This window comes from Hyperolius riggenbachi, chromosome 6, assembly GCF_040937935.1.
Source record: "Hyperolius riggenbachi isolate aHypRig1 chromosome 6, aHypRig1.pri, whole genome shotgun sequence".
NCBI lineage: Eukaryota > Metazoa > Chordata > Amphibia > Anura > Hyperoliidae > Hyperolius > Hyperolius riggenbachi.
Genome location: NC_090651.1, coordinates 98,191,058 through 98,216,973, shown reverse-complemented (window position 1 = coordinate 98,216,973; position 25,916 = coordinate 98,191,058). Strand labels below are relative to the sequence as shown.

Genomic DNA, 25,916 nt, shown 5'->3' with positions numbered 1-25,916 from the left:
GTGGGAGCGATCCAGGCTTATGGGGCTGGAGGAAGCCCCAGATATGTATAAAAGATTTTCTTGATCCTCTCTGGTTCTCTTTAAAGAGAACCCGAGGTGTGTTTAAAGAATGTTATCTGCATACAGAGGCTGGATCTGCCTATACAGCCCAGCCTCTGTTGCTATCCCAAACCCCACTAAGGTCCGCCTGCACTCTGCAATCAGTACAGTTACCTTGCTACCTATACTGGAGGGGGGAACAGCACCTGGCTACCTATACTGGAGGGGAAGAACAGCCACCTTGCTACCTATACTGGAGGGGGAGAACAGCCACCTTGCTACCTATACTGGAAGGGGGAGCAGCACCTGGCTACCTATGGGGGAAAGGGGAACAGCCACCTTGCTACCTATACTTGATGAGGAGGGAACATTTGGCTACCTATACCCTTTGTACCCTCTTTTGCAGCCACTTAGTCGCCTCTCTGAATTTCATGTTCTAATAGCCAGTTAATTTTCTCCTATTAAATAATAATAATTTATGTTAATGTTAATCTGTCGTCATTCTAGTTGGCTCCCTCTCTCCTTATATTTTCTGTATAGCAAACCTGAAAACTGTCAGTGTGTGAGAAGCCCAGGCTAGAAGTGACAGCAGCCAGTGATGCTTCCAGTAAAAGGAATGATGATGATGATTAGCAGTGGGCAGGGTCAGCTGGGAGTCGCTCAGCCTGTCTGGCCATGTGGGCAGGGTCAGTGTGTCTCCTGTCCCAGATGTCAGTGTCTCTTCCCTGTGGGCAGGGTCAGTGCGCCTCCTCTCCCAGATGCTGGGACGCAGTGCTGCGAGGATGCCGAGCTGGCTGTGTATTCCCGGGCTGCTGCTGGTATCTCTGCTCGCTGTACCCCCGGGCCAGGCTCACTTGTATGGAAAGAATGACTCGGTGGTATCCCTCGCTGACGGCGCACACAACCTTATGCTGAACTCCTCCAGCGCATGGTTCGCCCAGTTCTTTGCAAGCTGGTGCGGCCACTGCCAACACTTCAAACCCACCTGGCTTCGGCTGGCCAAGGATGTAAAGGGTGAGATATGCAACTTCAGCGTGTTTGCATTGCAGCATGGCAGAGGGAGGACTGGGTGTTCTCTCTGTTTTAACATACTTTTGCGTGGCTCTACTATCTGACAGGTAGCCTGCTTTGATGACTTTGAGTTACCTTCTCATTTAAGTTTCTTTAGCCAAGGTCTTATTATGCAATCTTAACCAGTACAGAGTACCAACTGCCCTCCCTTGTGTTTAACCCTGACCCTTCCTACCTGGTGCCTACACCTAACCTTCTCCAGCTGATGCCTCTGACCCTTCCTCCTCCTGGAGCCGAACCTTCTTAAGCTGATGCCTAATTACTCTTACTCTTTGTGCCTAACCTTCTACAGCTGATGCCTTACTCTGACCCTTCCTCCTGGTGCCTAACCTACTTCAGCTGATTCATTACTCTGACCCTTCCTCCTGGTGCCTAACCTTCTTCAGCTGATGCATCACTCTGACTCTTCCTCTTGGTGCCTAACCTTCTACAGCTGATGCATTACTCTGACCCTTCCTCCTTGTGCCTAACCTTCTACAGCTGATGCCTTACTCTGACCCTTCCTCCAGGTGCCTAACCTTCTTCAGCTGATTCATTACTCTGACCCTTCCTCCTGGTGCCTAACCTTCTTCAGCTGATGCATTACTCTGACTCTTCCTCCTGGTGCCTAACCTTCTACAGCTGATGCTTTACTCTGATCCTTCCTCCTGGTGCCTAACCTTCTTCAGCTGATGCTTTACTCTGACCCTTCCACCTGATGTCTAAACCTTCTCCAGCTGATGCATTACTCTGACCCTTCCTACTTAGTGCCTAACCTTCTTCAGCTGATGCCTTACTCTGACCCTTCCTCTTGGTGCCTAAACCTTCTCCAGCTGATGCCTCACTATGACCATTCCTCCTGGTGCCTAACATTCTTCAGCTGATGCCTTAGGGCTAGTTCACATGGGCTTCTAGCGGCGTCCCTTTTGCCGGCGTCTCGTTCAGCGGCTTGCACGGACCTTTGACAGCTTCCCACCACGATCTGCGTTTTTAGTTCCTGCAGGGGGGGGGGGGCACGAAAACACAGCGGTAATTGACCCTGGATGGAACGATGGGGAAAATCAGGATCGGAATGCCGCATTTGTGCAAAATCCAGTAATCGATCCACGCCACCCGATGCAAACACTTCCATTCACTTGAATGAGAGCGTTTGATGACAAGTTCCGGCCAAGCGTCCGTGTGAACCGGCCCGCACTCCAACCCTTCCTCCTGGTGTCTAACCTCAGCTGATGCCTTAGTCTGACCCTTCCTCCTGGTTTCTAACCTTATCCAGCTGATTCCTTACTTACTCCTACCTTTCTTTTTTATGCCTAACCTTCTCCAGCTGATTCCTTCTGGTGCTTAACCTTTTCCAGCTGATGCATTACTCTGACCCTTCCTATCCAGGTCCTACACCTAACCTTTTCCAACTGGTGCCTAACTCTGGCTCTTATTACTTGGTGCCTAAACCTAATCTTCTCCAGCCAGTGGTAACCTTTCCTACCGGGTGCCTAAAACTAACCTTCTCCAGCTGATGCTTTAAGGCACACACGTGCAACTATTCCACCCAACTATAATCTAAACTTGGTCTGTTGAAAGATAGTTGGGTGTGTGTATGCTGGAAAAAGACAAGACATCCAACTGATAACAGGTGGTTTGCCCAATCCAACCGGTGGATAAACCTACCCAATTATAGTGCTGGTTGGCCACGTGTGTGCAGGTAGATTAAACAACTTATAGTTTTTGAATGCAGACTTGTTGGTGCGCACACAGTATTTATATATTTAATTTAGTTGGTTGTTTAGTTGATCAGCGCGTGTGTATGTACTTGTGTAAACAACAAGTTGTGCGGCTGGTTGTGCATTAAAGTGGACTCAAACTAAAAATACAAGATTTCAGAAATAAAATCTATTTTCTAAATTATAATAATAAATAGCAGCCTTTTTTTCAGCTGCATGATGACAAATATAAAATATTTTACATTTATTGGAGGAACCCCTCCCTTCCTTTCAAATTGCCGGGATTTTTCCGGCAAACTGGTGGAGTAGATGGTGTCCAGCAAAGGAGGAATTGCTAATGGCTGCCCCCAGTATAACCCTAGCTATGAAAAGAGGAGGGTGAAAAGCATGCACTGAAATAATCATAGGTTTGAAGGAGTGTTTATTTATCTTTGTATGTGTCAGAATAGTGCAACTAAATATTTTTAATTAAAAAAATGTTTGGTTTGGGTCCGCTTTAAGTTGCACGTGTGTATTGAGCCTCAAGCTACGTACACACATGCGACAACGATCGTTCGTTGTCAACGACGAACAAACTTTTAATTGATGAAAGAACGACCTAAGTAAAGTTAGTTTTAAAAGGTGTGTAACGATCTGATCGTTAGAACGAACGTTACATCACGTAAAAGCAACTATTGCACCTGCGCATAAAAATGAAAAGTTCCATGGAGAAATAGTGAAATGTGCATGTCAAGCCTAGTACAAACGGCCGTTTCCAACGATGTACTACTTTTGCAAACGATCGTCGTTGGAAAAAATCCGCCAAGCTAGATCATTCGTTTTTAACGATCTAGCTCGTCCGTCGTTAGACTTAATAGTCGTTGGCTGCTTTTTTTTTAACCACTTGAGGACCCACCCTTTACCCCCCCTTAAGGACCAGCGCTGTTTTAGCTGATCTGTGCTGGGTGGGCTCTGCAGCCCCCAGCACAGATCAGGGTGCAGGCAGAGCGACCAGATCGCCCCCCTTTTTTCCCCACTAGGGGGATGATGTGCTGGGGGGGTCTGATCGCTCCTGCCTGCCGGGTGTTGCGGGGGGGGCACCTCAAAGCCCCCCTCCGCGGCGAAATCCCCCCCCCCCCTCCCTCTCCTACCTGGCCCCCCTGGTGATCCGGACTGCACAGGACGCTATCCGTCCTGTGCAGCCAGTGACAGGCTGTCACATGGCGGCGATCCCCGGCCGCTGATTGGCCGGGGATCGCCGATCTGCCTTACGGCGCTGCTGCGCAGCAGCGCCGTACAATGTAAACAAAGCGGATTATTTCCGCTTGTGTTTACATTTAGCCTGCGAGCCGCGATCGGCGGCCCGCAGGCTATTCACGGAGCCCCCCGCCGTGAATTGACAGGAAGCGGCTGCTTCCTGATTAATTAGCCTGCAGCCGGTGTCGCTGGTCCTGCAGCTGCCACTTTGCCGACGCACAGTATAAGCGTGCGGTCGGCAAGTGGTTAAACGATCGTCGTTTGAAACGATCGGGGAACGATCGTTTCAAACGACTATAGTCGCATGTGTGTACGCACCTTTACTCTGACCCTTCCTCCTGGTGCCTAACTAACCTTCTCCAGCTTATGCTATACCCTGCTTTCCTGTTGCGTAAGCCTAACCTTCTCTAACTGCTGTTTTACACTAACTTCCCAAAAGGGTAGCCTATTTTGGTAGGACGGTGGTGTGGCATCTTCCAGGCTTTCCTGTGCCATACACTGTCAGGGTAATAGAATTCTGTAGGGTTTTGCATTATTGGGCTCACTTTTTTTTTCTATTTCCTTATGGCTTACCAACAATCAATATTTGATTGTTGATATATGATCAATATTTAATTCAACAGGAATGGTTGGATCTGGCACCTTAAATTGAAAAAAATTATGTGACTATGGAAAATTGCTGTATTGATAAGAAAAATGGTGTGAGCATAAAAGTCAATAGTGTGTGTATGTCCCATAGAACAATGCAACTACACCTGCTCTGTGTACCCTGTTAGCCATATGCTTTATTGAAGAGTTGGATTGCAATATGTATGGGTATGGTCACTTTATATCTATGTATTTTTTTCTGTGTGCTGACATGCTTTTTGCATTATCCATTTTTTTTAATTCATGCACTTCTTACTTATCACAAGGGGCCCTTGAAAATAAATCTATATACCGTAAGTGAAATGTGTAGATAACCATTGCTGATTTCCTGATTATGCTAGAATCTGGTATGTCATGCTGGGATTTTCTAAATCGCTTGCTTGGAACATGTTTTGACTTCCCTGATATGCTTATTCTGAATAATAGTCGCAGCAGAGTATAGTACTATGTCAGTCATCAGTAAACGCAAGACGTTTTGAATCAGGATGCAAGCATACAGTATTTGAGTCTGAGGAAGGCTGAGAAGCCAAAAGCTTACTTTTATTCTTTTAAGTTAGCCAATAAATGGCATCATCCTGAATACTGTATCTTATGTTCAGCATATATCATTGTTGTTCCACCATATAGCATGTGCTTTTATGTAGTAAAATAATAATGCTGTGTGTGTATTTATGTACTGGGAGCAGAGCTGCAACAAGGGACTTGTCGGCTGGAGGAAGCCCCGGGTAAGTAGATCTGGGGGTAGCATAGATTGCCTGACGTTTCCTTTAAGTCTAAGTGTTTTTATCTGCATGGGGAAAACACATTGGTCCTCAGTTTTCCTGTGCAGAAAGCGAGGGGGGTGGGGGGTCCTTCCAAAGTTTTGCAGGGGGGCCCAGTGATGTCTAGTTACGCCCCTGATTGCAACTGAGCAATCACTAAAACAGAACCATTTCATGGGATGTGTTTGATTTGCTGATCGTTGCTCCCTGCAGGTGCAGTGAGATCTTAGGACAAGTTTGAACATATTATGCTGGGAAAACGCAATTAGTTTACTGAACGATCGATTTTCCTATTTATTTTCCTATCATTTTTCTGAGCACTTTTCAATCACTTCTATGAGAAAATCGATCAGAAAAACAATCAAAATCTGATCGGACCTGTTGGAAATTATCTATAGAGCCATCTATCTGCCAAAGAGACTCATCTTGTATTCCCAGCATAAGGTGGAGCTGTTCTTCCCCTGTAGGCAGTTTCCTAGGATGATCCCAAGTAACCCAATGTGTGTGACTACTGAGGACACACGGATCTTCTGCCATATTTGTAAATAAGAGAATAGTGGAATGGAACAATGATTAACATTGACCTCTTTGATCTTCTAACTCATCCACTGATTTCCTGGCTGCTCCTTTGCAGCAGACCACAGTACGTTTTTATGACCATAAATGATTGGTTATCATTGTTTCTGGTGACGGCCTCCTCTTCTGCTGTCCATCAAGATCAGAATCAGAATCTGGTTTATTTTGCCATGTACAACGGGGGCTGTACCCAGAGTTGGCTTTGGCACTACCGGGTCGGTGAAGGAACAGTAACATACAGTGGTATGGTAACAACAGTATGGTGCACAGGCATACACAGTTACAAATAGTATGATGCATAAGCATACAGTAAATACAGAGGATAAGCATACAGTAGATACAAAAGATACATATAAAGGAGGCAATCTGCTGCAGTCTATGGCACTCAAATGCTCTGCAGTGATAAATAAATCAGATGCCCTGCAGTCTGTCCTCGGGGAAGGGCAGAGCAAGAGAAGAGAGAAAGGGAGGGAGAAAAGGTGAATCCCTTTGGTGATTGCTGGCTGGTTAGTGTCCTTTATTAGTGTCCTAGCCAAATCATAGACCCCCACAGACTGCTGGCATGCTGTGCTGGAGGCTGCTGTTGCTGCTGTCCCTACTGCAGTATGGGACGAAGGTGGTACATCTCCTTTCGCCCACATAGACAAGATGGTCCATACTTGTAGTGGGTCCCGACATGGGTGAGCAGGGCAAATGGTACGGCCCTTCTGAGTATAGGCTGCATCTTTGTGGCCTATTATGGAGCAGCCACAAGGCCATGTCCCAGGGTCAGGGGATCTGGAAAACCAGTGATGAACAATGAAAGATACTCAGCCGACTACTGTTGCAGTTTCTGCTGAAGCTCACACTGGGACACCTCATGCTCATCCTTCTCCCTACTCTTTCTATAGGACAGAACATACAGAGAACCAAGCCGCATCTGCATGTTTGTACAGCAGTCATTATTGAAAGATCATAATTCATTACATTAAAAGATCATGTCAGAAAACGGTCATCTTGGATGTGCAATAACTGTGTGTACTAATATGTACCAACCCCTTACTCTTTATAATCAGTAATCCCCCGAATATTTAAAGATTATTCCATGCCCGCTGTGCCCTCCCCACGTGTGCGCACACACATGCTCCCCCATCATCACACAGGCAGTTGCAATATGCGCACGCAGTACTGCGTCCACACCATGCATATTACAACTGCCTTTATATACAACAGAATCTCGCTATAAAAAACTCTGATATAGTAAACCTCTGGATATAGTAATCTCAGTCCTCGGGTATCAGAATATGTGTCTGTATTAATATACAATGGGCTTGATTCACTAAGACAAATCGCATGCCTTATCATAGTTAACACGCCTTATCCAAGTTAACATGCCTTATCCGAGTCAACATGCCTTATCAGAGTAACATAGCGAGCGCTACAAATGTATGCCTGCTAATTGCCAATGACGAGAGCTCCACTCGTCCTGCCCTGAGCCTCTGCGGGTCCAATCACTTTAAAGGACATTATCCCCGCACTTTGATTAGCCCAATAGGCTGCCTGTCAAGTGACAGGCAACCTATTGGGCATAAGTTTGTAGCGCTCGCTATGCTACTCTGATAAGGCGTGTTAACTCTGATAAGGCACGTTAACTCTGATAAGATATGTTATTTGTCTTAGTGAATCAAGCCCAATGTATGATCATTTTTGATATAGTAAACTGCTTTTTCTTGTCCCTTGGAGTTTATTTTAAAGGGATTCTATTGTATAACAATTACCCTAAATTAAAATTTGCATCTTAAAGAGGAACTGTAACCACAAAACGGCCCCTGGGGGGTACTCACCTCGGGTGGGGGAAGCCTCAGGATCCTAATGAGGCTTCCCACGCCGTCCTGCGTCCCTCGGGGGTCTCGCTGTAGCCCTCCATACAGCCGTGACGCAATATTTACCTTCCTGGCTCCTGCGCAGGCGCTCTGATGCCTATCGGCGCCGAAGTAGGCGGAAATACCCGATCGCCGTCGGGTCTGCTCTACTGCGCAGGCGCAAGTTTCCGGCGCCTGCGCAGTAGAGCGGACCCGACGGAGATCGGGTATTTCCGTCTATTTCCGTGCCGAAAGTCGCCACAGCACCCCCGCTGGAGCCAGTAAAGGTAAATATTGAACTGACAGTTGGCACAGTCGCCGGCTGTTCGGAGGGCTGCGGCGAGACCCCCGTGGGACAGAGGACGGCGTGGGAAGCCTCATTAGGATCCGGAGGCTTCCCCCACCCGAGGTGAGTACCCCCCAGGGGAGGTTTTTGTTGTTACAGAGTCTCTTTAAAGCAAACCTGAAGTGGAATTGGAAAAAAAAAAACATGCTCACCTATGGAGAGGGAATGTTCTGGGTCCTATAGAGTCTTCCCGTTCCTCTCCTGGTCTCCTCATTGCAGTGCCGTCAATTCCCTTACCAGGTGGGTTAAAGAATGCTCTGTGCTGCCACAGGAGGCTTCAGAAGTCTTTGGGAGTCTAAGTGCTCCCAAAGGCAGGCAGCTCCATGCTGCGCCTGTGTGTCTATAGGACCCAGAGCCATCGTTTTTTTTAGTGAAATTTTGCTTTAAGGGCCGGTACACTTGGGCTTCTGCCAGTGTGTCGGTCAGATGCTTTTCTGCAAGCCTGCAGAAAAGCATTTGACAACTTCCACCAGCTTTCGATAGCCCCCGGTGTTTTTCACCCCCATAGGTGGACACGGAGATGCAGCAGTAAGCAACCTTATGCTGGGTACACACTGATGAGATTTCCCGTTCGATTTGCGGATCGATTCGATTAAATCAAACATGTTCGATTGGATTTCGATCGTTTTTTTCATGATAGGTATGCAAAATCGATGGAAAAAACGATCGAAATCCAATCAAACATGTTTGATTTAATCGAATCGATCCGCAAATCGAACGGGAAATCTCATCGTGTGTACCCAGCATTAGAAGCAGCATGTTGTTTCCATGGTCGGCTGAAACAACAACAAAAAATTGGGATCAGAACGTAGCGGTCATGCAAATGAGGGTACAGCGCTTTGAAGACGAGAGCCGCAGGCGGGGGTAAACGTCCGTGTGAACCTACATCTACTCCATATTCTCCATAGTTAATAACCTAACAATGAAACATTACTGTTTTGATACCTTTCCCATTCCCCTCCCCCAAATGGAGGAAGATGATGACAGCTGAGCCACCAATTGCTTGCATGTACTCCACTTTCACCTGCAAATTGTACACAATTACAGACACAGCTGTTGTGCCTTCTGCAGGTATCTTTCTCTGTCATACCATATGCCCCCAATCCCCTGGGCTGCCTGCCACTTACAAGTACTTACCTCTTTACCAGCATTCTGTGCACATGTAACAAACACTGCTGTTGTGCGGTTTCAACACTGTGTCTCACAACCTCTTCCACCTCTCCTGCTCTCTGCAACCTCCTTAACCTTCTAGTGCTTTCCAACCTGAATGTCAACTTATTATTCACATATTTGTAATCTAAATCCCATATCTTCAATCAGCACATAAGATCTAGGACAGGACAGGGAGGAGTGATAAGACCTTATGCGTAGATAGAAGATCGCAGATATGTGTCATATCACAGATGTGTAAAGCTACGTATACACTCTTAGGGCCTATTTCCACTAGTGCCGAATTTGGCACAAATCTGCAGCGTTTCCTCACAAATAAGCGGGATGGGGAAACGTTGCCTATACCTAACATGGGATTGCTGCTCAGATTGCACTTTGGTACAAATCTGGATGGCATGCTGCAGTTTTATGCAGCACGCAGCTGAATCACTATAGCAGCTTATAAATTCAGGCTGCACAGCAGAACAGAGCAGTGGCCGAATTGTTTACAGCCGCAGCACGGATCTGCTGGTAAAATTGCTGTGTGTTCCCCGTGCTCTGTAATTTTACCACTGTATATTGTGCTGATGATACAAGCAGGAAATGAAGAGGTGTGGGAGAGCAAGTAGCAGGAAGAAGCACAGAGAGATTGCCATAGCAGTGGGCAGCAGAAGCGCTGCCAGCAGTAACCTTACCAAATATTTTGTCTTATTTCTAACCTAAAGTTCTGCTTCAAAGAGGCACTTAAAACAAATCTTAAGTGGAAAAAATACTTACAGTATATAGTGAATTGTATGTGTAGTACACATAATGAATAGAGCATTAGTAGCAAAGAAAAGAATCTCACATTTTTATTTTCAGTTATATGGCTTTTTTATATATAACATTACATCATACTTTCACAGTTGTGGTTTTAAAACCACACCCTGTTGTCCCCCTATGTGTCCTCCTGATGTCCCCCCCCCCTTCCTGATGTCCCCCTTTGCATCCTCCTAATGTCCCCCTTAATGGCCTCCTTATGTCCACTTTGGTGGCCTTCCTATGTCCCTCTTGGTGGCCTCCTTATTTCCCCTTTCTAGCCTCCTTGTGTCCTCCTTATGTCCCCCTTGGTGGCCTCCTTATGTCCCCATTTGTGTCCTCCTTATATCCCTCTTGGTGTCCTCCTTAAGTCCCCCCTTGGTGGCCTCCTTATGCCCCCATTTGGTGGCCTCCTTATGTTCTCTTTGGTGTCCTCCTTATGTCCCTCTTGGTGGCCTCCTTATGTCCCCCTTGGTGGCCTCCTTATTTTCCCTATTGTAGCTTCCTTATATTCCCCTAGGTGGCCTGCTTAAAGGGACACTTAAGTCAAACAAAAAAAATGAGTTTTACTCACCTGGGGCTTCCAATAGCCCCCTGCAGCTGTCCGGTACCCTTGCCGTCTCCCTCCGATCCTCCTGGCCCCGCCGGCAGCCACTTCCTGTTTCGGTGACAGGAGCTGACAGGCTGGGGACGCGAGTGATTCTTCGCATTCCTGGCCACAATAGCGCCATCTATGCTGCTATAGCATATATCATGTACCATATAGCAGCATAGAGGGTGCTAATGTGTCTGGGAACGCGAAGAATCACTCGCGTCCCCAGCCTGTCAGCTCCTGTCACCGAAACAGGAAGTGGCTGCCGGTGGGGCCAGGAGGATAGGAGGGAGACGGCGAGGGTACCAGACAGCTGCAGGGGGCTATTGGAAGCCCTAGGTGAGTAAAACTAATTTTTTTTGTTTGACTTAAGTGTCCCTTTAAGACCTCCTTGGTGTCCCTCTTATATCCCCCTTGGTGGCCTCTTTATTTCCCCCCTTTGTAGCATCCTTATGTCCCCCTTGGTAGTCTTTTTATGTTCCCCTCAGTGTCCCCTGTTCTCCTGCATAAATGTAAATAGGGGCAGCCACCATCACGCACCTCCTCCTGGGATCCTGCGGCTATCAGCTACTGGCCCTCTCATGTCCTTGGTGTCGTCCTCTGTGTCCCCGGTCTCCTGGTCTGCCCTGTCAATGTGAGTAGCAGCAACTGCCGCAGGCATCACTCACCTGATCCATGGAGCTTGTCTCTCTCCCACCTTCCCCCTAGTGCCGACACTTTCTGGTCGCGTCATTACAGACCACACCAGCACTAGTGAGAGAAACAAGAGGTTGATCACGCGGGCTCCATGGAAAAGATGAGTCATGTCCGCGGCTGCCACTGCTGCTTACATTGACAAAGGGAAAGTGGAGCAGGACACGGGACACGGAGGGCATGAGGGTGGCAGCAGCTGATGGCCACGGGCTCCCAGAATGAGGTTAGTGATAGCAGCTGCCGCTAATTTCATTTATATAGGGACTGAGCAGGCAATCCCTGACATTGCGGTGGCTTTCCCATCATCACTCACACAGGACTTAGAGAGGAGCTGTGAGGAGGCAGCAGCCAGTCTCTCTCAGGGCCTGAGCCCACTGACGCAGTTGTGTCTGCTTTTCAGTCACACATCAATGTTACAGATGCTGAAAAGCAGACAGAAGCAAATACAACTGAATCAGTGGGCTCAGGCTCTCACTGTGAGCACAGATCAGCTGACCTTGCTATCCTTTTCCCTGTACTGGCAAAGCTTTGTGGCCAGCAAGTAACGCTTTGTGGCCAGCATTGCAGCTACGATTCATTGTTGTAATTATATCTCCTGAGCTCTAGTGAGGGTGACAAAGCGGACAGAGGCGCTTAGCCAGGCTTTTCACCCGACTTTGTACCCTCCAAACTTTTTGCCTGATAAGGCGGGATTGTGACCCGTGAAACGCATTGCAACTTCGGAGCTTTTAATAAAAGTTACTTTATACTGTGAGTAACGTCCCACTGTCCGGTTTGTCTTTACATGAGGGAGGTGAGTCCACCAACTTCCCCCTTTCTAAACGGTTTTTAATCGCTTTTACTACTTGGCGCCTCTGTGTTACTACTCTACCAATTGTCTAGTCCACCCGTGGTGGAAGGGAGTATCCCCATTCCTTCCTGTCTACAGAGAGCGACTTCTTATACCTGTGAGTTGGAGCGTAGTCCTTCATTAGCTTTATCACCAATAAAAAATCTGGGATGGAGAACAAGGATTTTAACATAACCTTAGCACTAACTAAAACACTATCCTCCCTAACCCTAACCTGACCTCTGAAAATGGTTATACTTACCTCTCATTTTTGCAATGATAATGCCATCTTGATATCACATAACACCAGGCCTGACCCCTTCTGTCTCCCTCCCTTCCATAAAAAAAGGTATTTTTTAAAATGCAGTTTCATGGCATGACTCATTCTCTTTTTACATCTTTCTTTTACTTTTATAAAAACTGCACTAGCAATTAGGGGATCCCTGCCACGCCAACAGCCTTATTTAATAGCACAGTGCAACCAACAATGATGCACAGCAACCCGTAATAAGAATAATATCACTAATCAGCTTTGTACCGCTGACATAAATGCAGCTCATTGCTGTTTGGGTACTCCACAGGTACTTTCCATCATGCCATTAAATATAATAGGACTTTTACAAGTGAAATCAGAGTGCTGAGAGTGCTTGTGGCACAACAGTGAGTATTTTAAGCTGCTGTGTGGCATGATGAGTGCACATCTGCTTCTCATAAAGATTAAAGAAACATCCCTTCATCTTCACATAGTAAAACCTTTGTGTGACAGTAGCTGCGTGAGTAAATAGTTACACATTTATAGTGTGTGTGTGTATTTGTACTGTGTGATGCTCTTTGTATTAATACTTGCCCTTGTACTTGTGTATATAAGGGGTACCATACAGCTTCTTACAAGTTTTAGTTGGTTTTGTGAATTTATGGTAAAGGATGCTTTTAGACAGTGCTTATCGGATATAATGGAAATTTCCAAAGCTGTTACAAGCTGAGCATTAGACATACAATTCTTTAAATTCTTTTACGGCAAATGTAGTTTGAGAAGTAATGGGAGCAATTTACAAAATCTCATCTCATTAATTTTATGTTGTAAGTGTTCATTCAGAAAATGTATCTATCATATCCTGGAAGGTGTTGAGTGAAAGATTGTTGAAAAGTCAGAGAAGGAGTTCAGGTAAAGGTTGCTATAAAGACGGAGAAGGAGATGAGGTAAAGGTAGCTGAGAAGATAGAGAAGGAGTTGAGTGAAAGGTTTCTGAGAAGACAGAGGAATTGAGTGAAAAGTTACTGAGAAGATAGAGAAGGAGTTGAGTGAAAGGATGCTGAGAAGACAGAGAATGAGTTGAGTGAAAGTTTGATGAGAAGACAGAGAATGAGTTGAGTAAAAGATTGCTGAGAAGACAGAGAAGGAATTGAGTGAAAAGTTGCTGTGAAGACTGAGAAGGAGTTGAGTGAAAGGTTGCTGAGAAGACAAAGAATGAATTGAGTGAAAGGTTGCCGAGAAGACAGAGAAGGAATTGAGTGAAAGGTTACTGAGAAGACAGAGAATGAGATAAGTAAGAGGTAGGTGAGAAGACAGAGAAGAGGTTGAGTGAAAGGTTGCTGAGAAGACAGAGAAGGAGATAAGTAAGAGGTTGCTGTGAAGACAGAGAAGGAATTGAGTAAAAGGTTGCTGAGAAGATAGGGGAGTTGAATAAAGGTTGCTGTGCAGACAGAGAAGGAATTGAGTGAAAGGTTGTTAAGAAGACAGAGGAGGAATTGAGGTAAAGGTTGCTGAGAAGACAGAGAAGGATTTGATTGAAATGTTACCAAGAAGACAGAGAAGGAGTTAACTGTAAGGTTGCTGAGAAGGCAGAGTAGGAGTTGAGTGACAGGATGTTGAGAAGGAGTTGAGGTAAAGGTTGCTGAGAAGAAGTTGAGTGAAAAGCTGTTGAAAGTATAGAGAAGGAGTTGAGGTGAAGGTTGCTAAAAAGGCTGAGAAGGATTTGAGTGAAAGTTTGTTGAGAAGGCAGAGAAGGAGTTAAAGGGAACCTAAACTGAGAGGGGTATGGATGTTTCCTTTTAATCAATACCAGTTGCCTGGCAGACCTGATGTCTTTGGCTGAAATAGTGGCTGAATCACACACCTGAAACAAGCATGATCTGCATGCTTGTTCAGGGGCTGTGGCTGAAAGCATTGGAAACACAGGATCAGCAGGAGAGTCGGGCACCTGGTATTATTTTAAAAGGAAAAATCCATATCCTTCTCAGTTTAGGTTCCCTTTAAATGAAAGATTGCTGAGAAAACAGAGGAGTTGAGTGAGAGCTTGCTGAGAAGGCAGAGAAGGAGCTAAGGTAAATGTTGCAGAGAAGGAGTTGATTGAAAGGCTGCTAAGAAGACAGAAGGAGCTGAGTAAAAGGTTCATGTGCAGAAAGACAAAAGGTTAAGGATGGGACAGACATGGAACTCATGTGTGAAGTTATGTGGAAATGCTGCTAATTCTAACTTATAATCGGGTAAACGAAATTGACCTGAACAAGCTTTCCTTGTGAAAAAATTTGATCTTTAAAATCAAACAATTAAAGTTGCATTTCACAGCTAATCCTGGACTGGAAAAGATCCTCTGATTTGGTTGAGTTGACAAAGCAAATTTCACAGTCTTCACTGCACACTCCCCAAATACAGACGTTCAGCCACTGATGTCAGAATTCATCATTTGTTTTATTCTTGTTCTGGGCAGTGATTTAGTAACTGGTGAAAGTGTATATTCACTATTCACTTGCCCACTTCTACATGAGGCAAATAAAGCATATGTGAGAAAAAATACAGTACTTTTCGCCTACTTTTGGTAGTTTTTCAATTGCAAAGTGCCGACAAGTTATTTTTAACAGAAGATGAAAATTATCTCCTACCAGAAAAAGCATATTGGATAAGGGCCCTTGTGTGAACGCACCCTAAACTTGCCCATACACACACTGATTTTTCTGATCAGTCTGTGACCAATTTGATCACTTTGAATCTGCCTTTAATCTATTGCTCCAACATCAATCAATCCATTCACTTTTGATCAGTTGTGTGCAGTTGATTGATCATACGTCTGATTGGACATGATGGAATATCTCGGTGTGTGGGGGCAGGGCAGGAGCGTTTGGAGATCGATGACCCATACTGCACTGCATCGAGTAGAGCAACACTTATGGGTCAACTGATGTTCAGTAGACTTCTGCTGAGGTTGAGTATGCCGTGTGCTGTAGGAATTGATCACTATCCCATCGAATTTCAATCAGATAGGTCTGACCAGCTTGGCCAATCGGGCCATAATTAACCCATGCATCGCCAGCTTTACCTTGTAACAAGTACATTACTGCAAACAAATATCATTTACATCCTGTTAATGGGGAGGCACGGGAACGTTCTTTCTGAGATAAATCTACCTGAACACTGCTACAGTAGCAGAAAAAGGTTTTATTTCGCCCAATGTAGCCGAAAGCTTAAAGTGCACCTGAAGTGAGAGGGATATAGAGGCTGACATATTTACCTTTTAAACAATGCAAATTGCCTGGCTGACCTGCTGATGATCCTCTGCCCCCAATACTTTTAGCCATAGACCCTGAACAAGCATGTACAGTGGCTTGCAAAAGTATTCGGCCCCTTGAAGTTTTCCACATTTCGTCATATTACTGCCACAAACAGGAATCAATTTTATTGGAATTCCACATGAAAGACCAACACAAAGTGGTGTACACGTGAGAAGTGGAATGAAAATCATACATGATTCCAAACATTTTTTACAAATAAATAACTGCAAAGTGGGGTATGCGTAATTATTCAGCCCCCTGAGTCAATACTTATGTAGGACCACCTTTTGCTGCAATTACAGCTGCCAGTCTTTTAGGGTATGTCTCTACCAGCATTGCACATCTAGAGACTGAAATCCTTGCCCATTCTTCTTTGCAAACAGCCCCAGCTCAGTCAGATTAGATGGACAGCGTTTGTGAACAGCAGTTTTCAGATCTTGCCACAGATTCTCGATTAGATTTAGATCTGGACTTTGACTGGGCCATTCTAACACATGGATATGTTTTGTTTTAAACCATTCCATTGTTGCCCTGGCTTTAAAGGGGAACTGAAGAGAGAGGTATATGGAGGCTGTCATGTTTATTTCTTTTTAGACAATACCAGTTGCCTGGCAGCCCTGCTGATCCTCTGCCTCTAATACTATTAGCCATAGCCCCTGAACAAGCATGCAGCAGATCAGGTGTTTCAGTGGTTCAGACTTATAAGTCTGATCTGACAAGACTAGCTGCATGCTTGTTTCTGGTTTTAATCAGATACTACTGCAGAGAAATAGACCAGCAGGGCTGCCAGGCAACTGGTATTGATTAAAAGGAAATAAACATGACAGCCTCCATATACCTCTCTCTTCAGTTCCCCTTTAAGTTTAGGGTCGTTGTCCTGCTGGAAGGTGAACCTCCGCTCCAGTCTCAAGTCTTTTACAGACTCCAAGAGGTTTTCTTCCAAGATTTCCCTGTATTTGGCTCCATCCATCTTCCCATCAACTCTGACCAGCTTCCCTGTCTTAGCTGAAGAGACGCAACCCCAGAGCATGATGCTGCCACCACCATATTTGACAGTGGGGATGGTGTGTTCAGAGTGATGTGCAGTGTTTTCCACCACACATAGCGTTTTGCATTTTGGCCAAAAAGTTCAATTTTGGTCTCATCTGACCAGAGCACCTTCTTCCACATGTTTGTTGTGTCCCCACATGGCTTGTGGCAAACTGTAAACGGGACTTCTTATGCTTTTCTGTTAACAATGGCTTTCTTCTTGCCACTCTTCCATAAAGGCCAACTTTGTGCAGTGCACGACTAATAGTTGTCCTATGGACAGATTCCCCCACCTGAGCTGTAGATCTCTGCAGCTCGTCCAGAGTCACCATGGGCCTTTTGACTGCATTTCTGATCAGCGCTCTCCTTGTTCAGCCTGTGAGTTTAGGTGAATGACCTTGTCTAGGTAGGTTTACAGTTGTGCCATACTCTTTCCATTTTTGAATGATCGCTTGAACAGTGCTCTGTGGGATGTCCAAGACTTTGGAAATCTTTTTGTAGCCTAAGCCTGCTTTACATTTCTCAATAACTTGATCCCTGACCTGTCTTGTGTGTTCTTTGGACTTCACGGTGTTGTTGCTCCCAAGATTCTCTTAGACAGCCTCTGAGGCCATCACAGAGCAGCTGTATTTGTACTGACATTAGACTACACACAGGTGCACTCTATTTAGTCATTAGCACTCATCAGGCAATGTCTATGAGCAACTGACTGCACTCAGACTAAAGGGGGCTGAATAATTACGCATACCCTACTTTGCAGTTATTTATTTTTAAAAAATGTTTGTAATTATGAATGAATTTCGTTCCACTTCTCACGTGTACACCACTTTGTATTGGTCTTTCACGTGGAATTCCAATAAAATTGATTCATATTTGTGGCAGTAATGCAACAAAATGTGGAAAACTTCAAGGGGGCCGAATACTTTTGCATGCCACTGTAATTCAGGTGCTCTGACTAAAGTCTGACTAGATTAGCTGCATGCCTGTTTCAGGTGTGTGATTCAGATACTTCGGCAGCAGTACTGCCAAGCAACTGCTATTGTTTAAAGGGAAATACATATGACAATCCTCCATATGCCTCACACTTCAGATATCCTTTAATTGTAATGGGCTGTTGGGAATCAGTTGGGACACATCGAAAGCAGCCCTGTCCCACTTCTGCGAGTAGAGAAGCATGACAGTCAGGGAGCTGGTAAATTTTAAACCTCAGCAATGCCTGTACTTCTGTCATGACAGGTTCCCTTTTAAGGCAGCAGTGCAGAGAAGGGGTGTGTGTGTCCTCACTGCTTGGCTGTTGCGGATTTTCCTGTACCGAGCCGGTGATGATGCTGTCATGCCATCTAGTCTGGAACGTGTGGACAGATCACTTTCTAGGAAAGGCAATGATTTCCAGTGCCGGTAGAGATGGATTAGACTGCACACGTGGAATGGAACAAGCAGCTCACAGACCGCTGTCTCAGGACAGGCAGCACTGTGATGTCTGTATATTCCTGCTGAACATCCGTCACAATGTAACAATCACTACTCGATGCATTATCTACTCATAGAAATTCTGCACATGTATTTTTTAAATATTGCTAATGTAAGCACACGTACTGTATGTGACCTTTGGCCAGACTGCCATGAGGAAACTGCTTTAAAGTAAACCTGTGACTTTTTCCAATGCTAAAAAACAGATACTTACCAAAAAAACAGATAGACTTGTTAATTCCTGTCCTGCTTTGTACTGGATGTAAAGCATGGCTTGATATTTACAGGGCTGCAGTAACTTGTAAATAAACCTAGTTCCAGTTATTCTGCCTCCGTGATTACAGAACACATTGGGGTCGATTCATAAAGCATTACCACATGCTTTATGTCAATTCATACAAGCAGTTACCGCATGAAAAGCTGAAATTCCTGAGCAGTGAGGTAAATTACCGCCTTGTGCGGTAAGTATCCCAACACATGTCAGAAAATGTCATTAAATGTCAATTCATAAAGATTAGAGCTGGCGGTAATGGCACTGAGAATACCACCTGCTTTGAAGAGGTGATAAGGGAGCAATAAGAGCAAAGGGGGGGGGGGGGGGGGGGGGGCAGATCTCCCAGGCAGCAGCAGCGAGATGGAACAAACAACGCTTCCTGTGCATAACTTAGGCTGTGTTTTTAACCTCTTGAGTACCTGTTTTCAGATGTGTATTTCACATCAGAAAGCCTGGCATGTGTAACATTTCTTAAAGATCTTCTAAGCTGTGGCACTCAAATAGATTGAAAAAATAGATAGATAGAAAGACTAATAGACAGATTCAGCACAGATTCAGGGCAAACAGAGGCAGTATAACAAAAAACACATCTAAAGGGAAGTTGGGGATGCCTGTTTTATTGTAATGCTGTCTGTCTCTGCACAAATGTATTAAACTCAGCCAGCTACTCATTAATGTATCAACTCAGCCAGCTACTCTTCTCATTACCGACACTTTAGTTCGGTAAAACACAGCATTTCTACCGCACCTGTCAAGATTTTTATGAATTAGCACACAGAAGTCTAAAATACCGAATGCGCCTTTACAGACTAGATTTTTTTTTACCGCAAAGATTTTATGAATCGACCCCAATGTTGTACGAGGTGATATTTGTGTAATATTGGCAATTTGCATGCATTAAAGAATAACCAGCCTTTATATTTGCTGTAACTGAATCTGTCTCTAGGCAACGTTTTAGGCCACAGAGACAGAAACAAGTTTGGTCAGCTGCGAATTCCTGGATCTGCAAGGGGGCTAGACGTGGGGAGAAATGTGGACGGAAATACTGCCAAATCCAGCTTATAAGCTGATACATAAACAAAAGTGACTGAAAAAGGTTTCCTTATCCTGAGTAATGAATTCCCTACTCTGCAGGTAGCATTTAGCCGGCAGTGCCTGCATGGAGCTTGCAACCATGAGACCGTAACAGCCTAATCTGGTGGCACTCATCTCCGGTCTGTCACTGGGAGCAGAGAGATGACCTTTCCATCGGCCGTGCTTGCAAAGTGCAGAAAGTAATAACCAGTCTGTGTATATGGGAAACAGGGCCTAATACTATCCTTATAAAATGATCTACCTACACTTGTGTATTGGAGAAAATCCTATAGACAAGTGTATAGTCTACGGAGAGCAAAACATACTGAGCCCCTTAAAGCGGGATTGTCACCATAAAAATCAAATTTCAACAGCAACTGGTCTGAGTGTATTAAGTGATAAAGATGCTAATCCTGCATTCAAAACTTTCAAAGCTTTTTCTGCTGCTATAGTTTTTAGTTATCACATACCTTAGGAACACTGGCCCTTTAATAGCCATTGCCATTCAGTTGCATGCCGGGGGTTCTTTTTATCTATAATATATTTCTCCTCTTCCCTTTACTTCCTTGCCTAGCTGAAACATGATCCTCTGCTCACTTATGTTTACAAGCAAGGCTGAGGTGACTCAGAGATTGGAGGAGAAGGGAATAAATGACATCAGTATTTAGATTCAAACTGTGGTCAAAAGACATGGTTCCCACCAGGAACAGAATTATCTTCATTTACTATATAAAATTCACTGAAATCAAAACGTGGGCAGTACAATACATGTGTTATGTAAGTAGATTAAGTATTTATCTACTTATATACGTGTTTTCTTCCCTGGGATAGTATGGCTGATCCTCCTGATTTACAACCATTATTGCAAAAAACATACAAATAAGAAGTATGTTTCTTCCAGAGTAAAATGAGCCATAAATTACTTTTCTCCTATGTTGTTGTCACTTACAGTAGGTAGTAGAAATCGGACTGAACTGACAGATTTTGGGCTAGTCCATCTCTTCATGGAGGATTCTCAGCATGACCTTTATTCTTCAAAAAGACACTCCCTGAAAAAGATTGATACAATTTGATGCTGGCCAGCCTCCCTGCTTGCTGCACACATTTTTGGCATTTGGATGGAGCAACTGCCATTCACTAAGTGCTTTTGAAAATAAAGAAAACCCCAGGAACCCCCCACGAGGAGAGGGGTTATTCTAAAAATTGTTGGTTCTGTCAGATTTCTAATACCTAAGTGACAGCAACATAGGAGAAAAGTAATTTATGGCTCATTTTACTCTGTACTTCTTATTTGAATGTATTCTAAATTTTATGATTTTCCCGATAGTGGCCCTTTAACTTTGAAAATGGTTTGTAAATTGGAAGCATCAAGTGTAACTCACGCCATTCAACAGAAACAAACAGCTTGTTTTGATGACTATAGCAAGGTCTTGTATTTCCAAACCCTTGATTTCAGTTTGTTTACCGTAGTTTATTTGCCAGCTGAACTTGATCTAGTGAATGGGTGATCCTGCGGTCAATGTGAATGTGAACTGAAGACAAAGTTCTGTGTACACCATCCCAAACTGATCAGCTGACATTGACCTCAGTTTGAGCTAGTGTACATACATCGTTGTCTTAACTTTGCGTTCAGGCTGACCACAGATTAACTCCAGCTTTCTTTAGTGTAGCTGGACTGAAATCAGAGGTCCATATGCAGTAGCCTGACTGGTAATGCCCCATTCTGTGGTTACATACTGTTTTATGTGGTAGACATCCAACCGCCACCAACCAGCTGGCATTTTCTGCTGCTCTTCATCACAATGTTAATCTTTCAATTGCTCAGGCTCAATTCAAACTTATAATTTCTGAAAAAAAATGTAATGGTGCCCAGACACGCTGCAATAAAAACATTAGATTTTCCCGTTTTTTCGATCTAAATGATCGAATGAAAGTAGAACATTTTTTTTTTTTGATCAAGAAATTCGAATGATTATCCCGTTTTATCGAAAAAAAATCTGATCGGACATGCTGGAAAAATCATTATATTTAATCTAACGGAGAAATTGAACTAAATTATCTAATCGAAAAAAAATGAAAAATTGTACCATGTATGGGCACCTTAAGAGAGATTCCACCAAACTGATCGGCCAATCAACCACTTTGAGTTCACTTTTTATCCATGCTACTTTACTCTCTTTCTCTGCCACCTCAGCTCTTTCTTTTTCTCTTTCTCTCTTTGCCACCTTCAGCTCTTTCTTGTTCTTCCTCTCTTTCTCTCTCTACCACCTTCAGCCCTTTATCGTTTTCCCTCTCTTTCTCTCTCTGCCACCTTCTCTGCCACCTTTAGCCCTTTCTCATTCTCCCTCTCTCTCCCAGCCACCTTCAGCCCTTTGTCGTTCTCCCTTTCTTTCTCTCCCAGCCACCTTCAGCCCTTTCTCATTCTCCCTCTCTTTCTCTCCCAGCCACCTTCAGCCCTTTGTCGTTCTCCCTTTCTTTCTTTCCCTGCCACCTCAGCTCTTTCTTTTTCTCCATCTCTTTCTCTCTCTGCCACCTTCAGCTGTTTCTCGTTCTCCCTCTCTTTCTCTCTCTGCCACCTTCAGCCCTTTCTCGTTCTCCCTTTCTTTCTCTCTCTGCCACCTTCAGCTCTTCCTTGCTCTCCCTCTCTTTCTCTCTCTGCCATCTTCACCTCTTTCTCGTTCTCTATCTCTTTCTCTCTCTGCCACCTTCAGCTCTTTCTCATTCTCCCTCTCTTTCTCTCTCTGCCACCTTCAGCTCTTTCTCATTCTCCCTCTCTTTCTCTCTCTGCCACCTTAACCTCTTTCTCATTCCCCCTCTCTTTCTCTCTCTGCCACCTTCAGCTCTTTCTTCTTCTCCCTCTCTTTCTCACTCTGCCATCTTTTTTTTTTTGATCAAGAAATTCGAATGATTATCCCGTTTTATCGAAAAAAATCTGATCGGACATGCTGGAAAAATCATTATATTTAATCTAACGGAGAAATTGAACTAAATTATCTAATCGAAAAAAAATGAAAAATTGTACCATGTATGGGCACCTTAAGAGAGATTCCACCAAACTGATCGGCCAATCAACCACTTTGAGTTCACTTTTTATCCATGCTACTTTACTCTCTTTCTCTGCCACCTCAGCTCTTTCTTTTTCTCTTTCTCTCTTTGCCACCTTCAGCTCTTTCTTGTTCTTCCTCTCTTTCTCTCTCTACCACCTTCAGCCCTTTATCGTTCTCCCTCTCTTTCTCTCTCTGCCACCTTCTCTGCCACCTTTAGCCCTTTCTCATTTTCCCTCTCTTTCTCTCCCAGCCACCTTCAGCCCTTTGTCGTTCTCCCTTTCTTTCTCTCCCAGCCACCTTCAGCCCTTTCTCATTCTCCCTCTCTTTCTCTCCCAGCCACCTTCAGCCCTTTGTCGTTCTCCCTTTCTTTCTCTCCCTGCCACCTCAGCTCTTTCTTTTTCTCCATCTCTTTCTCTCTCTGCCACCTTCAGCTCTTTCTCGTTCTCCCTCTCTTTCTCTCTCTGCCACCTTCAGCCCTTTCTCGTTCTCCCTTTCTTTCTCTCTCTGCCACCTTCAGCTCTTCCTTACTCTCCCTCTCTTTCTCTCTCTGCCATCTTCAGCTGGTTCTTGTTCTCCCTCTCTTTCTCTCTCTGCCATCTTCAGCTCTTTCTTGTTCTCCCTCTCTTTCTCTCTGCCACTTTCAGCCCTTTCTCGTTCTCCCTCTCTTTCTCTCTGCCATCTTCAGCTCTTTCTTGTTCTCCTTCTCTTTCTCTCTCTGCCACATTCACCTCTTTCTCGTTCTCCCTCTCTTTCTCTCTCTGCCACCTTCAGCTCTTTCTCATTCTCCCTCTCTTTCTCTCTCTGCCACCTTCAGCTCTTTCTTCTTCTCCCTCTCTTTCTCACTCTGCCATCTTAAGCTCTTTCTTGTTCTCCCTCTCTTTCTCTCTCTGCCACATTCACCTCTTTATCGTTCTTCCTCTCTTTCTCTCTCTGCCACCTTCAGCTCTTTCTTGTTCTCCCTCTCTTTCTCTCTCTGCCATCTTCAGCTGGTTCTTGTTCTCCCTCTCTTTCTCTCTCTGCCACCTTCACCTCTTTCTCATTCTCCCTCTCTTTCTCTCTCTGCCACCTTCAGCTCTTTCTCATTCTCCCTCTCTCTCTCTCTCTGCCACCTTCAGCTCTTTCTTCTTCTCCCTCTCTTTCTCTCTCTGCCATCTTAAACGCTTTCTTGTTCTCCCTCTCTTTCTCTCTCTGCCAAATTCACCTCTTTCTCGTTCTTCCTCTCTTTCTCTCTCTGCCACCTTCAGCTCTTTCTTGTTCTCCCTTTCTTTCTCTCTCTGCCACATTCACCTCTTTTTTGTTTTCCCTCTCTTTCTCTCTCTGCCACCTTCAGCTCTTTCTCATTCTCCCTCTCTGTCTCTCTCTGCCACCTTCAGCTCTTTCTCATTCTACCTCTCTTTCTCTCTCTGCCACCTTCACCTCTTTCTCATTCTCCCTCTCTTTCTCTCTCTGCCACCTTCAGCTCTTTCTTCTTCTCCCTATCTTTCTCACTCTGCCATCTTAAGCTCTTTCTTGTTCTCCCTCTCTTTCTCTCTCTGCCACATTCACCTCTTTCTCGTTCTTCCTCTCTTTCTCTCTCTGCCACCTTCAGTTCTTTCTTGTTCTCCCTCTCTTTCTCTGCCACCTTCACCTCTTTCTCATTCTCCCTCTCTTTCCCTCTCTGCCACCTTCAGCTCTTTCTCATTCTCCCTCTCTTTCTCTCTCTGCCACCTTCAGCTCTTTCTCATTCTCCCTCTCTTTCTCTCTCTGCCACCTTCAGCTCTTTCTCATTCTTCCTCTCTTTCTCTCTCTGCCACCTTCACCTCTTTCTCATTCTCCCTCTATTTCTCTCTCTGCCACCTTCAGCTCTTTCTTCTTCTCCCTATCTTTCTCACTCTGCCATCTTAAGCTCTTTCTTGTTCTCCCTCTCTTTCTCTCTCTGCCACATTCACCTCTTTCTCGTTCTTCCTCTCTTTCTCTCTCTGCCACCTTCAGTTCTTTCTTGTTCTCCCTCTCTTTCTCTGCCACCTTCACCTCTTTCTCATTCTCCCTCTCTTTCCCTCTCTGCCACCTTCAGCTCTTTCTCATTCTCCCTCTCTTTCTCTCTCTGCCACCTTCAGCTCTTTCTTCTTCTCCCTCTCTTTCTCTCTCTGCCATCTTAAACGCTTTCTTGTTCTCCCTCTCTTTCTCTCTCTGCCAAATTCACCTCTTTCTCGTTCTTCCTCTCTTTCTCTCTCTGCCACCTTCAGCTCTTTCTTGTTCTCCCTTTCTTTCTCTCTCTGCCACATTCACCTCTTTTTCGTTCTCCCTCTCTTTCTCTTTCTGCCACCTTCAGCTCTTTCTCATTCTCCCTCTCTTTCTCTCTCTGCCACCTTCAGCTCTTTCTTCTTCTTCTTCTCCCTCTCTTTCTCTCTCTGCCATCTTAAACTCTTTCTTGTTCTCCCTCTCTTTCTCTCTCTGCCAAATTCACCTCTTTCTCGTTCTTCCTCTTTTTCTCTCTCTGCCACCTTCAGCTCTTTCTTGTTCTCCCTTTCTTTCTCTCTCTGCTATCTTCAGCTGGTTCTTGTTCTCCCTCTCTTTCTCTCTCTGCCACCTTCAGCCCTTTCTCGTTCTCCCTCTCTTTCTCTCTCTGCCACCTTCAGCTCTTTCTTGTTATCCCTCTCTTTCTCTGCCACCTTAAGCTCTTTCTCATTCTCCCTCTCTTTCCCTCTCTGCCACCTTCAGCTCTTTCTTATTCTCCCTCTCTTTCTCTCTCTGCCACCTTCAGCTCTTTCTTCTTCTTCTTCTCCCTCTCTTTCTCTCTCTGCCATCTTAAACTCTTTCTTGTTCTCCCTCTCTTTCTCTCTCTGCCAAATTCACCTCTTTCTCGTTCTTCCTCTCTTTCTCTCTCTGCCACCTTCAGCTCTTTCTTGTTCTCCCTTTCTTTCTCTCTCTGCCATCTTCAGCTGGTTCTTGTTCTCCCTCTCTTTCTCTCTCTGCCACCTTCAGCTCTTTCTCATTCTCCCTCTCTTTCTCTCTCTGCCACCTTCAGCTCTTTCTTCTTCTCCCTCTCTTTCTCACTCTGCCATCTTAAGCTCTTTCTTGTTCTCCCTCTCTTTCTCTCTCTGCCACATTCACCTCTTTATCGTTCTTCCTCTCTTTCTCTCTCTGCCACCTTCAGCTCTTTCTTGTTCTCCCTCTCTTTCTCTCTCTGCCATCTTCAGCTGGTTCTTGTTCTCCCTC

General features: G+C 44.9%; 1 protein-coding gene across 1 annotated transcript in view; it reads left to right on the top strand.

Moving 5' to 3' along the window:
• The first annotated feature begins 751 nt into the window (after positions 1-751).
• The window catches only part of QSOX1 (quiescin sulfhydryl oxidase 1), an 83,696-nt gene continuing 58,531 nt past the window's right edge, over positions 752-25,916 (top strand). Inside the window, exon 1 of the mRNA XM_068239716.1 lies at positions 752-1,053. Coding sequence (XP_068095817.1) covers positions 798-1,053 — 256 coding nt within the window. The 5' untranslated portion in view covers positions 752-797. The remainder of the gene's footprint in view (positions 1,054-25,916) is intronic.